The sequence below is a fragment of the Tribolium madens genome, unplaced genomic scaffold, assembly GCF_015345945.1.
Source record: "Tribolium madens isolate multiple individuals breed KSU strain unplaced genomic scaffold, Tmad_KSU_1.1 Scaffold_7;HRSCAF=85;Tcas5.2_LG10, whole genome shotgun sequence".
NCBI classification, from domain to species: domain Eukaryota; kingdom Metazoa; phylum Arthropoda; class Insecta; order Coleoptera; family Tenebrionidae; genus Tribolium; species Tribolium madens.
In genome coordinates, this window is record NW_025401050.1 from 5,215,045 (window position 1) to 5,230,229 (window position 15,185).

The 15,185-nt window shown below is 31.0% G+C and overlaps 1 protein-coding gene across 1 annotated transcript in view; it reads right to left on the reverse strand.

The window, feature by feature from the left end:
* The window catches only part of LOC123009960 (RNA polymerase II elongation factor Ell), a 24,569-nt gene that overhangs the window by 6,242 nt on the left and 3,142 nt on the right, over positions 1-15,185 (reverse strand). The window contains exons 2-6 of the mRNA XM_044406557.1: positions 9,880-9,930; positions 1,561-1,805; positions 1,239-1,505; positions 1,020-1,090; positions 810-960 (exon numbers count right to left, since the gene is read on the reverse strand). Coding sequence (XP_044262492.1) covers positions 810-960; positions 1,020-1,090; positions 1,239-1,505; positions 1,561-1,805; positions 9,880-9,930 — 785 coding nt within the window. The remainder of the gene's footprint in view (positions 1-809; positions 961-1,019; positions 1,091-1,238; positions 1,506-1,560; positions 1,806-9,879; positions 9,931-15,185) is intronic.

A 15,185-nucleotide genomic window follows, 5' to 3' on the forward strand; every position in this document is an offset into this window, starting at 1 on the left:
AAGTAGGCAATAAAAATCTAATAAAACATTTCGTATTTTATTGACCAACATAGTAAATAGGATAGTAAACAAAAAATTCAAAATGATGCAATTTTTAATAAAAATTTAGTTTAGAGTAAAAGAAAACAATCACCAAAACAAATACATAAAGCAAATAGGTTACACCGTAGGCGATAAAAAATAAATTTTGACATCAAAAAATTTCCAGTACAATGAACTATTAATGGCCAGCAATTTACCAAATCGATAGAAAAACATGTTTACTACACGTTTCAACGAAAAATTAATCACACCGGAAACAAGAACCTTAAAGATAAAGAAATTCGATGATTGTCATCAGGACAGATTAAGACTTTCTTTTGTTTGCTTGCTTGTATTGTGCGCAAAACTGATAATTTTTCTAAAAATATCGTGTTATCTGACAGGTCACGCGATTAGAATAATTATGCAACAACGAAAAAAAAAAATACAGGGATTTAAAAAAAGATTGTAAAATATTTAAGGAGGTAATAGTATATCAAAATAAACAAAAAAGACTTAATAAACATGGGTCAGCGAAGTGGCGGTTACGGAGATAGCAAATGTAAAAATTTTTAGAATTAAAACAGAAGCTTTTCTTTTTTGCTTGAACAGTCTGCAAATAAAATTTTGCAAAAAACAAATAATTTTCGATATCTCCCAAACCCCTTCTTTGCGGACCCATGTTTCTTAAGAATTTTTTGTTTGTTTTGGTCCATACTATTACCTCATGAAATATTTTACAATATTTTTTAACAACCTATATATAAAAATAAAATACTTTTTTTTACCTTTTTAACATTTGCCTTTCCGATTCGGTATAAAAAGGCCAGTCTTCGTTCACTTCGTTCCACATCGCCCTGTTGAGGTGATAACAGTTATCTTTCATGAAAGAAATCTGTTTCAGGATCGAAGTTATCCCATTTTTCTCCCTGACACCCTCTAAACACAGGACAAAATCGCCGAATTAGTCGCAAAAAACCCTAAATTTCGATACAAACCTTTCGTTATTCGGTCATGTAATTCAACCTTTTTAAAGGGCCTCAACGCAAGAAGATGAATTAATCGCTCTCTGGAAACGACTTGACTTAGACAAAGACTTAACAAAAATAAGAAAGAGAGAGGATCTTGGGATATTTAAGGAAAATTTTCGACCCTGGTTGAAAAACACGGATTCGGGGATGTTTTTTTTTTTATTTAAAAAAATACCAGGGACGTACTTGATGGGCCTCCGGGCGATATCAGGGACGGAGGGTTTATTCATTTGGGGCCTCGAGCTGCTCACGTGATTGCTCCCCAAACCATTCGACAGCCCATTGCTGGAGGAGATGACGGGGGGCGGCGGTTTGGAGGGCAGATTCGACTGATAAGACGGTTTGGGGGCCGGGGGCGGCGGCTCCCGACGGATGGGCGGCAGAGAGGCGCGACTCTGTTTCAGTTTCACTTTACGGCCAATGTCTTTTTCGTTTGGTTTTATCTCCCTTGTGCTAGAAGAAGATGAAGATTGAGGAGGGGGTGGATGGGGATGTGGGGGTGAAATACCATTTGTTCTTGTGGTTTTCTTCGGCGATGGTCATGCGATGGCGGGTAGCCTCGTAGATGTCGTCATTGGCGCGAACACGGACTTTGTATGGGATTGAACCGAGGACTTCGAGGGAGCCCCGAGGGAGAGGACCAGTTTGTTGGACGCATTCGAAACTTCCCCCGGGGCCCTCCATATCCGCCGTGCTCGACATGGAGAAACTAAAAGAGGTGTAGCCGTTTTGCACGGAGGGGAAAGATAATTGCTGCAAAGAAGAAGAAACATCTTCTAAGAAAAGTTAGGAGAAACTGGAGGCATGTTTCGTGAGAAACTTCTAAGAATCTCTTCTATTTTGTACAAACAATAAAAACTGATCTTCTAAGAAGTATGGTCTTCATCTTCCAAGTTCTGCTATTTTACATTCTATAAATCTACAATTTGTGATTGAAGAAAAAACAAAGAGAAAAATAGAAGAACATTGTCTTATAAGAAATCTTAAAAATTCTCAAAGAACTTTCTCAATTCCACATAACCGCACATCCATAAGAAATCTTAACAAATCTTCTAAGAAAAGTTCGATTTTGTATGAAAAAATTAAGTTTACTAAAATTTCATCTTCTAAGAAGTAACAAACAGAAAAATAGAAGAACACTCATATTGTCTTCTAAGCAACCTCAAATAATCTTAAAGAAATTTTTCAATTCCTTAAAAAAAATTAAACAAAACGTTAAAAATTAACACCTTGATTCTTCTTAGCAAACTTTTCTAATTTCTAATTCAATTACGACAAAAAAGGGAAAGTTAGAAAAAACTTGACGCAAATTCCGTAACACTCAAAAAAACCTCTTCTATTTTTGTGCAAAAAATATAGTTACTAAAATTTAATTCTCTAAGAAGTTTGTGATCGAAACAAACTTAAACCTAAAGATTCTTAAAAAAGTAGCAGACTCAGAAAAAATCTAAAGAAAATGTTAAAATTTAACATATTGATTCTTCTAAAGTTCTCTACAAAGAAGCAAACCTTTCTAATTTCTAATTCAAGAATGAAGAGAGGTTATAAAAATCTTGATGTGAGAATCAGAGGAAGCAATTGACTTTCTACTAAGAATCTCTCCTATTGTGTACAAAAATCTAGTTTCTTCTAAGAAGTATAACTTGAATTTTCCAAGTTCTTCTATTTCTGCATTTTACAGTTTAGAGACAAAATTCTAAAAAAATGTGTCTTCTAAATCCTTAGCTTGTGATGAAAGAAAATAAAAATAGAAGAACATTTATATTGTCTTCTAAGAAACCTCAAACATCATCAATCAAAGAAATTTCTCAATTCCTCAAAAAAAGTAGCAGACTCATAAAATCTGGGTAAAACGTTAAAAATGAACATACTGATTCTACTAAAAATATCGAAAAAGAAGCAAACTTTTTCAATTTCTAACTCAAGCATGAAGAAGAAACATCCTCTAAGCAAAGTTAGGAGAAACTTGAGGCATTTTTCGTGAGAATCTTCTAAGAATCTCTTCTAGTTTGTACAAATAATAAAAACTGATTGATCTTCTAAGAAATACGGTCTTAATCTTTCAAGTTCTTCTCTTTTACATTCTATAAATCTACAATTGTGTTCTTCTAAGAATCTCTTTCTATTTTGTACAAAAAATTAAGTTTACTCAATTTAGATCATCTAAAAAGTATGGTCTTATTTTTCAAGTTCTTCTATTTTTGCATTTTTTACAGTTCTAAGACAATATTTTAAATCTTCGATTGTGATTGAAGAAGATTGAAGAGTAGAATATATTATTGTATATATTGTCTTCTAAACATTTTCAAAGTAATTTTTCTACAAAGAGGCAAACATTTCTAATTTCTAATTCAAGTTTGAAGGAATAAACATCTTCTTTCAAACTTGATGCATGTTTAGTGAGAATCAGAAGAAGCAAATGATGTTCTTCTAAGAATCACGTCTATGTTGTACAAATAATAAAGTTTTCTTCCAAAAAGTATGATCTTAATTTTCCTAATTCTTCTATTTCTGCATTTTCACTTTAAGCATAAATAAGAGCATAAACATAAAAAACAATAAAATAAAAAGAAACAACACTGATAAGTTTTAATGTCATGATAAAAATAAAAAAAAGTTTTTATTCCATGACTGAAAGATAAAAATTTTATTTGTGACATTTCGACTCTCCCAACGAATACTATAGTAGTATAGTAATAGTATAGTAGTATTATAGTAACTACTATAGCAAAATTTGGTTTTTGAGTACGATGGCTTATGTAGGACACAAAATATAAAAATAATGAGAAAAAATTTCTCTGAAAAAACAATTTTATTACTAAAATTTAGACCTTTAGCAATTTTCAATAATATTAAACAGTTCCTTGATTTTTTATTAAGAATCAAAGATTCAATACAATTTTTCTCAAAACTGTAATTTTTGAGTTACTATAGTTTTCGTTGGAAGAGTCGATTAAGTCATAAAATTGGCCATTTTTGTGCCTTTGTGTAAACAATTAGTCAGTCATAATGAAATGGGCCGCTTATTTGACCTTTAAGTCTGCATTTTTAGAAAGGACCGATGATTCTCAAATAATGATAATAATAATAATAATTAGTGTTGTGCTGGCGGCACGTTTCGTCGAATTCCAAGCATTAATTTTTCTCTCCGATAAATTTCCTAAGAAATTCTTACCTTCCCGGTCTGATTAGTCCGAATAAAAAAAAACAAGACAATTTCGTATCGCTTCAGAAAATGATTTTAACAAATTTTCGAAGCCTTTAAAGTGCACTTTCTCTCCTCGGAAAGTGTTTAGCATCCGGGTGCATCTTTTCTTTTCTATTTTCGCGATGAAACGATTCCGTTTCGCAAAAGTAACACAACGAATCGTTGTGTATACAGTTAGCTTATCCCACATTCGATGATCTGATTCATTCATTGTCACCCGAACGAGGTTATAACACATTTTTTTTTGGTTATTCTTCGAAATGACGTAAATTGGCAACGTTGCGTTTTCCTTTCGTTGCCTAAAATTAAAAATAAAGTTGGCTGGGAGTTGCCATTTTAATTGAATTTCCGCCCGAGCGCCCGTTCTAATTACACAAAAGTGAAAATCTAGTAACCTTGATCGGGTGATTTCGGATTTTTTCGGGGGGAAAAACCGAAATTCCCGATTGAAAGCAAAATTACTGCGAAGGTCGGTTCACGTGATACCATGATATGTAAATTTTCGTCGGTAGGCCACGTGTCGTGTTAGAAATTTCAAATATATCTCATCATAGCTTTCACATTTCGTTCTATGTACGGTAGAAATGCGTTAAATTTTTTTTTTTCGATTATTATTATTATTATTTGGATGTCTGTCTGTACGTAATTTACGGAAGATTATGAATAAAAACTTTCTATTGGGCGACCTTTAGGTGACGTGTCGAGAATGTTAAAAATGTCGATGATAGTGTATCGAGTGATTTGAATTCTTATTTGATAAGGGAGAAAAATTGAGAATCACCCTGTATAATATGAAAGGTGAAAACGGTAAGTAGATTAGGTGCGGTTTTCAATTTAGAACGCATTTATAATCAACCGTAATGTAACAGAAAATTTAGAAAAAAATCAAATAATCTTAAAAAAGTTACGTTGCTCATTAAGTAGTCGAATTCTACATTTTAAAAGAATTTAGAACCAATTTTAGAGTTTTAGAAGAACAAAAAGCTTCTAGAATAAATAAAAGTTAAAAGTTGTTATGTAAAAGAAGCTAGGAAGCAGAAAGTAAGATAGTATTTGTGATTTTAGAACATTTCGTAGACGCATCTAATGAAAAGATAAACTACCAGATTAATTTTTCAAAAGAAGAATTTAGAAAGGCTTCTACTTGTTAGAAGAGGAAGGAACTACATGAATTACAAATTTATTTATTTTATTCAAAATTACTTCGGTGTCTCTATTTTTGAGAATAGAATTAGACACTTAGAAGAATATTAGGAAAATGTTTGAATTCTTCTATTACTTATTACATAAAATTAAGTAGAAAAGAAGAATGTAGAAAAACAAGATTTACGTCCTCAGCCAGTGTGCTCTGCTTGTCCAATATAATTATACAGGGTGTTAAAAAAAGATTGTAAAATATTTAAAGAGTAATAGTGTGGACCTAAATAAACAAAAAAGTAAATCACATTCTGAGAAATCTAATGTAAAAATTTTTAGAATTCCTATTAGAAGCTACTCTTTTTTGTTTGAACAGACTGCAAATAAATGTTTCAAAAAACGAAAAATTTTCGATATCTTCAAAACCGTTATTTGCGGACCCATGTTTATTAAAACTTTTTTGTTTATTTTGGTCCATACCATTACCTCTTAGAATATTTTACAATCTTTTTTGAATGAATAAACAAAAATTAATTTTTCATGTTTCTGCAACGTTTTATGTATTTTTGGAGCCACAAGTGCATTTGGATCAATTTTGAAGTTTTCAATTTTTAGATTTTTAACAAAAATCAGATGCACCCCTATTCTTCAAAAACTATGCATCGTAGAGTATTTTAAAAATCTAAAAATAGCAGCCTTTTTTACCTAAAAGGGTAATTTTTCAGCCTGCAAAAGCTTGCAAAAAAAGAGTGAAATTTTTAAAACTGTTAGTGAAAATACAAATTTTGAGTTTTAAAAATGCTTTTTTTCAGCTTGTTTTAAGGAAATCTCATGGTAAATGTAGGTAAATGTTCAGCAAAAATATAGTTTTAGCCCAAAAATGTGATTAAACGCTAAAAAGGCATAAATAACGTCCTTTTCGTCGTAAATATGTGATTTTGAGAAAATAAGTGAAATTTTCAGCGAAGTTTTGTGGTCAGAAATATGTTTAATTTCTTGAAAAATGACAAAAACAACGTAATTTTTTACCTAATTTTGTAATTTGTTAATTTGTTTTGACGAAGCCTTAAGGAAAAATGTAAAATTTTCAGTAAAAAAAGTTTTACGCCCAAAAACGTACTTAAAAGTCATTTCAAAAGTAAAATTCCGCCAAATAAATAAAACAAAAAAAAAGAAATGTAAATAACTGATGATTCGCCCCTTTTAAAGAAAAAAGTGAAATTTTTAGCAGAAAAAGAAGTTTTTATCTCAAAAACGAGCTTTTTTGCATAAATAACGTTAGAAAATGTAAAATTACATGATTTTACTTAGATTTTGGGGAAAGGAAAATTTTAAGTGGAAAAAGAAGTTTCTATCTCAAAAACGTGCTTAAACGCTCGAAAAAAGTATCTAGTTTTTCATAAAAATAAAATTTTTTTGATTTTTTGGTCAGCATCGGATATAGTGCTAATGTTTCTAATCTTATTTTAAACTTAAAACTATACATCGTAGAGTATTTTAACTTGTTGCATCGTGTTCAGCGCGTAATTTTACGTCTAGAAAACCATATTTCAACCGTTTTTACGATTTTTAGTAAATTGACTATTTTTACGATTTTACAACCGCTCACCTTCAGAAACTCAAAAAATTCGTAATTTTTTAAACTTGACCCAATAACGTTTTATCCACTTTTTTGAGTCTTTAAGACCTCTAGAAATGTGAAAAACGTTATATGGAAGAATTTTAAAGCTGATTTTTTTTTTGATTTTGGTCAATTTTTGGTACACGGAGCTGTCTCTTGCCAATATCTCCAGGCGTATTGGTGATAACCTCTTATGTTTAGTACCGTTGAAAAGAAAATTTAATTTTTTATCTTATACAAAGAAAGATCAGTCTTCTACGATAAATAGTTATCTAGAAAATTGCTGATGAAGTCAAATATATCCAAATAAACTCGACTATAACTTGTAAACTACCTACAACTTACGAATTTTCTAGACGCCAATCAATTCCCCGGAACATTTTACACATGTAAAGGGCCCATGAGACTTCCAAATTTTTGAAATCGTTTTTTTTATAACCGATTATCTAAACTAGACAACATGAAAAATGCCCCAATTTATCCAGCGCAATTTTCAAGTCGTGTAGTGTATAATATTGAAAAAAAACGCCATACCGCACCGTGAAATGTTAAATAAATTATTCACAAATCAGCGCATTTCGATGTTGCAATATTACTAAATCATCGATAAAAATACAATTTTTTCGAGGGTGAAACGCTTGAAATTGTCGATGGAATTTCGTGCGATTTATATCGACCGACCGACATCCTTGACATTTCATACAAAGACAGTCTCGTGCCATTAAACCGTTGCGATTATGACAACGTGAACGTAAAATATCGTATGATCAAGATCTATCGTTTGTCAAGAAACAATATCACTTTCTAATAACAGAAGAATTTCGTCGATGAGTGAAATTGTCGACTTTATTTTATACTTTCTCAATTTCCAAAGACGCGTCATTTAATTATTACCAACATTCTAATTATTATTACTCGAAAGGAAACAGAATTTTTGACATCTTGGGAGGCTTTGTCTACAATTTCGGACAATTTGAAACACACACAAAGAAACAACATTGAATCGGCCTCGAATTATTATTTTTTATTTTATTTTATTGTTATTATTTGTTTAATAACCTTTAATTAATGACACGTCCTTTATACAACCGAGGTTCTTATACTGGGTGGATCAAGTTTTGCACACACCCCCAAAACAATTCTATTTTAATAAAAATTAATTAGAATCTGATTTGGATGGTGAGTATAAAACAACCTGTATTGCAAAAAATGACATTTTTTATGAGTAAACATTTTTTTGTTCAACCAAGTAAATACACTGGGTGAGTCAAGTTTTATGCACACCCCCCAAAACAACCCTAGTTTAACTAAATGAATTATAATTGAATTAGAATGTGTTTTGGGTGGTGTGAATAAAACTTGGCCCACCCGGTATTGTAAAAAAATGATATTGTTTTGAAAAATCAGTTTTTGTAATTAATTTGTGAAAAATTATGATTTTCTTTTATGAATAAATAGTTGGTGTTAGCTTACAATTACGACCCAAAACTTTTCGCCTTGGGTCGTTGTTTTAAAAATGTTCCGTGGAACTTTCACATATTCGTTTAATTAACTTTTAAGATGCGTCATAAATCCGTCATCGTCTGATTTCCAAGTAAAATTGCAAGGAATTTGTCTATTCGAATGCATCACAATGTGGTTGTTGTTGGTATAAAAACCGAAACTTTCATCGGTTTCGAATAAAAAAAATAGATTTGTAGAGGAATAGCACTTTTCTAATGAATTTCGGCATTGCAATGCATGAATAATCAAGTGCAGACTGTGACCGTGTTCGGCGAATGAATTATGTAACCGTTTGATGGTTGTATGACGCAAATTTCGCTGCGATTTCTCGAAATCGAAACAAAGAGACTGAATTTTTTGATTTTACACCACCAACACAGGAACCAATTTTTTTTTACATATGTAAATTGTGGTCCACTAGAACTCGACATTTCGTGGCCAATGAGGCAACGAAATTGAAATTTAAAAACAAATACGAGACCTACGAAGAATCAATTTTTTTTCTCTATCAATATTTTTTTTTATTAAATAAAACGTGAATGCATCTATAGTCCACTAGAAAATCAAAGTCGAATGACAGAAACGGCCTTGACATTAAAATTCTGTAATATTTTTTTTTGTTTTTTATTAACAATCTAATACAAAAAAAAACTGTTTTTTTTTTTAATTACATGAAAAATGACAATGTGACCTTGAGAGAAATTTTGATTTTACATCACTAACACGGGAACCAAAATTTTTCTTGGCATACATAATTATGAATAAACCATGGTCTACCAGCACCCAAATTTTCGAAGCCAATGAGACAACCAAATCTAATGACCTTGAAATTAAAATTCCTTGTTTTATTCTTTTTTTGTTTTTTTTTATCTCAGACTTCGCTATTTATTAACAATATACCTAATTGAACCATGGCCCACTAAAATCGAAAAAGTCAAATAACAGCCACAGCCTTAATTTAACTTGACCAACACTGGAACCCAATTTCGTTAATTTGCAATTTGGTTTTTTAACCACTAAATTTTTAAACCATGGTCCACCAGAAAACGATTTTTCGTGACCAACGCGGCAACCAAATCGAAACATGACCTACTACGACCCTCAATTATGTCATCTATTTCTAGAATTGTCACTTTTCCATAATCAAAACCAACTATTTAGGAAATGTAAACTACACGACTTAAAAAAACGTGTCATCTAGTTTATCTAGTCGCGAGATTTATCAATCGGTTGCTTTCGGACGTAATGGGTCATTAATTACGGTAGATCCCGTTATGGGAACATCACTCATCCGCACACACCCATCATGGTTGGTATTTCGTGTTACTATACCATTGGAATAATTTAAAAAAACTTACCCCTTCATTTCCTAGGAACTTTATCGTGGGACCCTGGCAGTTGAATTTATTCTGAAACAGAAAAAAAAACGAAAATTTATTCAAAAATGTTTCCATTCCCACATTTTTCAACGTAAATCCCGTTAGAAATTATTTGTTATTGAACTATTATTCAACAATAACGGAATCGAATTGTTTACACAATTTTTATGGTAAAATTTTTATTACTTATCGACACGCTACCAATAATAAACTTTAACAAATATTGTCTTTGTGCGATTAAAACGGAGTCAATATTCCGATTAGTGTTATAATTACTCATATTTTTGTGCAATGAGACTAATTAGATTCAAGTGATTAAGTTCAGGAGCTGAAAAAAATAACACCGAATCACTTATCAATTTATTTCTAATTCGGACACTTGACAATCGTGATAACAGTCTTATCAGACCCAAAAAATTTACAATCTTTTACCCGATTGTATTTCCTTATTTGGCAATCCTAGTGAATGTCATTTATATACTTTCATTTTATTTATTGGTTGGCACTTCTATTTGTTAAGAAACCGTGCTTTCAATGCTCGTAGTTTTGAATCAATTTTTCAAAAAAAAAAAAAAAATACATTAAAATAATTAGTTTGGTCACCCTTGATGAAACGTCACAAACATCACTGTATTGGAATTTTCCTCGTTTTTTTGGCCACCCTTTTATTTATTATTTATTTTTTCGTTTTTTTAAGTAGAAAAAATTCTTTTTGCTCTTTCTACGAAATTCACTGTTTTGCGGCCTCTGTGGCTTCTAAATTACTCATCTAGAGGCCACAATTAAACTAAAAACAATTTAGTACTTTGGCCACCCCTGCCAAACGTCAAAGTTAATTAATTTTCGTAGTTTTTTTCCTCAAAATTACTCATTCTGAAAGCGTAAACGTTTACTAAATAATAAAGCAGAATCGTCACAAACATCAGATTTATTTATTTTTTCGATTTCTTTTAAATAGAAAAAAAACTTTATTTCTCTTTTTCTACGAAATTTACTGTTTGCTTCTAAATTGGTCACCTAGAGGCCACAATTAATATAAAAACGATTTAGTACTTTGGCCACCCCTGTTCAAAGGTTTTGTTTCTTCAAAATTTTACGTTTCTTATTCACTCGTATAAATTGATTTATTAAATCAATTTCTTTCGAAGATGTCTAGCTTTTTTTCAAAATTCGTCAATTAACATTTAAAAATRAATAAAAATTTGACCACCCCTGCGCAAAAAAACGGTCAAATATACTCGAGTTTTGTCTTTCTTAGTTGAATAAATTCTTATAAAATGAAGATAAAACCAGAACAGCACCGTTTTTCTTTGAAATTGACAGTTTTGTGACCAGTGTTTGGCTATTCCTGACAATTTTATTCTATTTTTTTCGCGATTTTTTTGTCGAATGGATTCTTGTGACTAAACAAAAATGCGTCTTTTGCTTCTAAATTAAAGATTTTGAGGCCGTAATTAGTTTTAAAAATTAACAAATTAAAGACCCTATWTGCAATTGAACAAAAAAACATTACAAAATTTGGCCACCCCTGCGCAAAAAGTCAAATTTATTCGAATTTTTTGTCTTTTCTAGTCGAATAAATTCTTATAAAGTTACGACAAAACCAGAATAGCTCTCATCTCTTTTTTTCGAAATTGACGGTTTTGTGGTCACAAGTTTGGCCACCCTGTCAATTTTATTCGATTTTTTTGTGATTTTTTTTTATCGAATGGATTCTTTTGGGTAATGAAAAAATGAAAACACCTCTTTTGCTTCTAAATTAAAATTATTATTATTAAAATAATAAAGGGATCAGTAAATAATTCAATTTTGATCAATATAAAATGATAAATGATCAGTATTTAACTAATTTTTGCACAGTAAAAAATTAAAAATGATTAGTAATATAATATTTTACACAGTAAAAATAATAAAAGCTAACTAAAGCAAGCACAGTTTTTATTGTAATTTGTTGAGTAAAAAAAATCAGTTTGCACAGTAAAAATAATAAACGCTCAGTAATTTTAATGAGAATTAGTGAAACAACATAAAATTTAAAGCATATTCAGTCTTGGTTACATAACAATGTATGGCGCCTGCGCAAGAATGTTATTTATTAATGGTACTTATTTTTATATTACTGAATATTTATTATTATTGGAGGGTGGTATATGTATTAGCAATGGTCCCTGCGCAAGAATGATTTTAGCAAGGGTTGGAAACTGTGCACAAATGGTAATCAGTAATCAGTGTACACTCTTTGCACTGCTGTGTTCCTGATACCACAATTGTTTTTGAACACTTTACGATATTTCGATTTTGCTTGGAAACATTTTGTTTGTAAATGTGTGAATATTAAATTAATTAATTAAAAATTAAATTAATTAGTTTTGCTAGACATTCATTCATTGTCTTTACTGTGCATTTATTATTTTTGCTGTGCATTTATTATTTTTACTGTGCATTTATTATTTTTACTGATCAAACATACTTGTCGTTTAAATAATAAAGTGTGCATTTAATTTGTTCCCAATTAGAATTCTAAATTAAAGGCCGTAAATCAATTATAAAAAAATGGTTTAACAATTAGGCCACCTCTGACCAAACGTAAAAATTTTTCGTGTTTTTTTATTCGAATTGATTCTTTTGGGTAACGAAAAGACAAAAATGCCTCTCTTGCATCAAAATTAAACATTTTGAGGCCGTAATTAAATGAAAAATGGCTGATTAATTTGGCCACCCTTGCCCAAACGTCATTTTTATTTCGTGTTTTTTATCGGAGAWTTTTTTGAGGCCAGGTTGCGTGTCGTCGATCAACAAGTAGTTCTTTTGATCGCTTCCGGTGCTTTGGGTGCGGACCGATGATGAGACAGGCCAAGGTTGTAGCGCTCCGGGGGGACAACTCGTCGGTCACCGGCACAAAAGCCGGTCCCCCACACGTGACACAGGTAGGTAAACCCAAAAAAAGACCACAAGTCTCACCGATTTTCCAAATTACAGAAACCTGCTTTATCGATCTTAGGCGATTCCGGGCGAATTTCCCGGAATTTTGGCTTTTCGAGGCCGAAATTGCAGTTCCCTTGACATTTGATAAATACAGAACTGTACCAAGGTGAGTGGAAAAGCGTTGAAAAGTTCGGTGTGACAATCGGAGGAGGGGTCAAGGATGGACCAATCATATTTATAAAATGCAAGCGATGACCCTTACTACTTAACATTTATTTAAATTCGGTCACGTGATCCTTATACAGGGTGCGAAAATTATACTTTGAGGAACCACCCACACGCACACATCGAAATCGAAAGTGTTCTACTTTAATGGCCACGTGCGCCATTATATATATATTTTTTTATTATTTTCTCGAATTCCAGATGGCGTATAAATCGATTTTCTACAATGACCGATTTCTTTACTTCCGGATTTTTTCTATTTTCGAACAGTCGAAACCATCTGACGCAACATTAAGCATAATAAGTGTGAGGATAATTAACACTTTTCATTTAATTAGTTTCACTCAACCTTAATGGGACAAACGTATGTTGTTACTAATAAAACGACTATGTGTTAATACGAACGTATATTGCACAACGAGGTATTTTAATGGAGTCTTGCTTACGTGACTAAGGCGGGAACCAAATTTTTACAAAATTTCATGACCAACAAATACGCACAACAAAACCGAAAAAAGGCAAATTCACATTACCTACGAATGAACCGATTTTTTTTACATTATTTTTGTGACACGATTCATAATTTATTAAATAAACACAATTTTCGATTTAAATGACATTTAATCTAAACAASAGTCTAGAAGAGTTTAATTTTACATGACCAACACAGAATTCAAATTTATAAATTTATCATAAACCACAGTCTATTAGAACAGAAAATGTGAAAAATAAAAAGGGGTAGTTTAGATATTTTTTTTTTATTATTTTTCAGATTTGACAGGTGTGACCTTAGGCTTACGTGACCAACGCGGGAACCAAATTTTTTCCAAAATTTCGTAACCAATAACTACGCACTACAAAACATATATTTTTTAAATCACCTACGAATGAACCAAATTTTTACATTACTTTTTGTACTAAAGTTCATAATTTATTATAATATAATAATAATATAATATATTATATAATATAATAAAATACAATTTTCAATTTAATTGACTTTTATTTTAAACCATGGTCCACCAGACTTTAATTAAAAGCAAATTCATATCACTTACAAATGAACCAATTTTTTTTTTCATTATTTTTTGTATCGCGATTCATAATAAGAAGAAAACACAATTTTTATACACAATAATTATAATCCATAAGCTACTAGAGCACAAAATTTAGAAAACAAATCGGTCGTTTACATGTTTTTCAGTATTATTAATTTGACAGGTGTTACCTTGAGCTTACGTGACCAACGCAGAAACCAATTTTTTTCAAAATTTAATAACCAATAAATAAGCACAACAAAACATTTTTTCTAAATAGGTATGTACATACCATACATATGTAAAAAAAAATAAAGAAAAAAAAATTGAATTCACATCCCCTACGAGTGAACCAAATTGGGGAAAAAATTAATTAAACCATGGACTACTAAAATACACAATTTCAAAAATAAATCGGTATTTAAAATATGCCTTCATTAAGAAACTTTACGAAGAACTCTACGAAGAATCAAATCTTTATTCTTGCTAATATTTTTATTTATTAAATAAGCCATGATCGCAATCACGGTCCACGAGAAAATAAAAAATCAAATGATAGATATGGCCTTGAAATTAACTTTTGTTTTCTAATAAAACGATATTTCCTTTTAATATAAACCATGGTCCCCTAGAAGTAAGAAATGACAAGAAGGTAACAAAAAAAAAATATTGACAAGATGTCAATTTTACATAACCAACATAGAAACCAAATTTCAAATTACAAACAATTCYAACCAAGGTCTGCCAAAATAATAAATTGATTTTTACTATCTATACTTTCTTTCCTATTTGATAGATGGTAACCACGTAAGTGGTGAGTACAGACACGGCCCACTTGATTCGAAAAAAAAATACGATTGACAGACTTGAAGATTTTAATTTAACTTGACCAACCCGGGAACCTAATTTCATTAATTTGAAACTTTAAACCACGGCTTACTAGAACACAACACGGTCCACTATTAAAAAATTAAACATGGTTCACTCGAACCGACTTTTCATTACCAACGCTGCAACCAAATCGCCAATTTTCCTCGACAATTTATTTTTAACGACTGATAATTACAAAACAAAACAACATCATTATTGATTTATTCC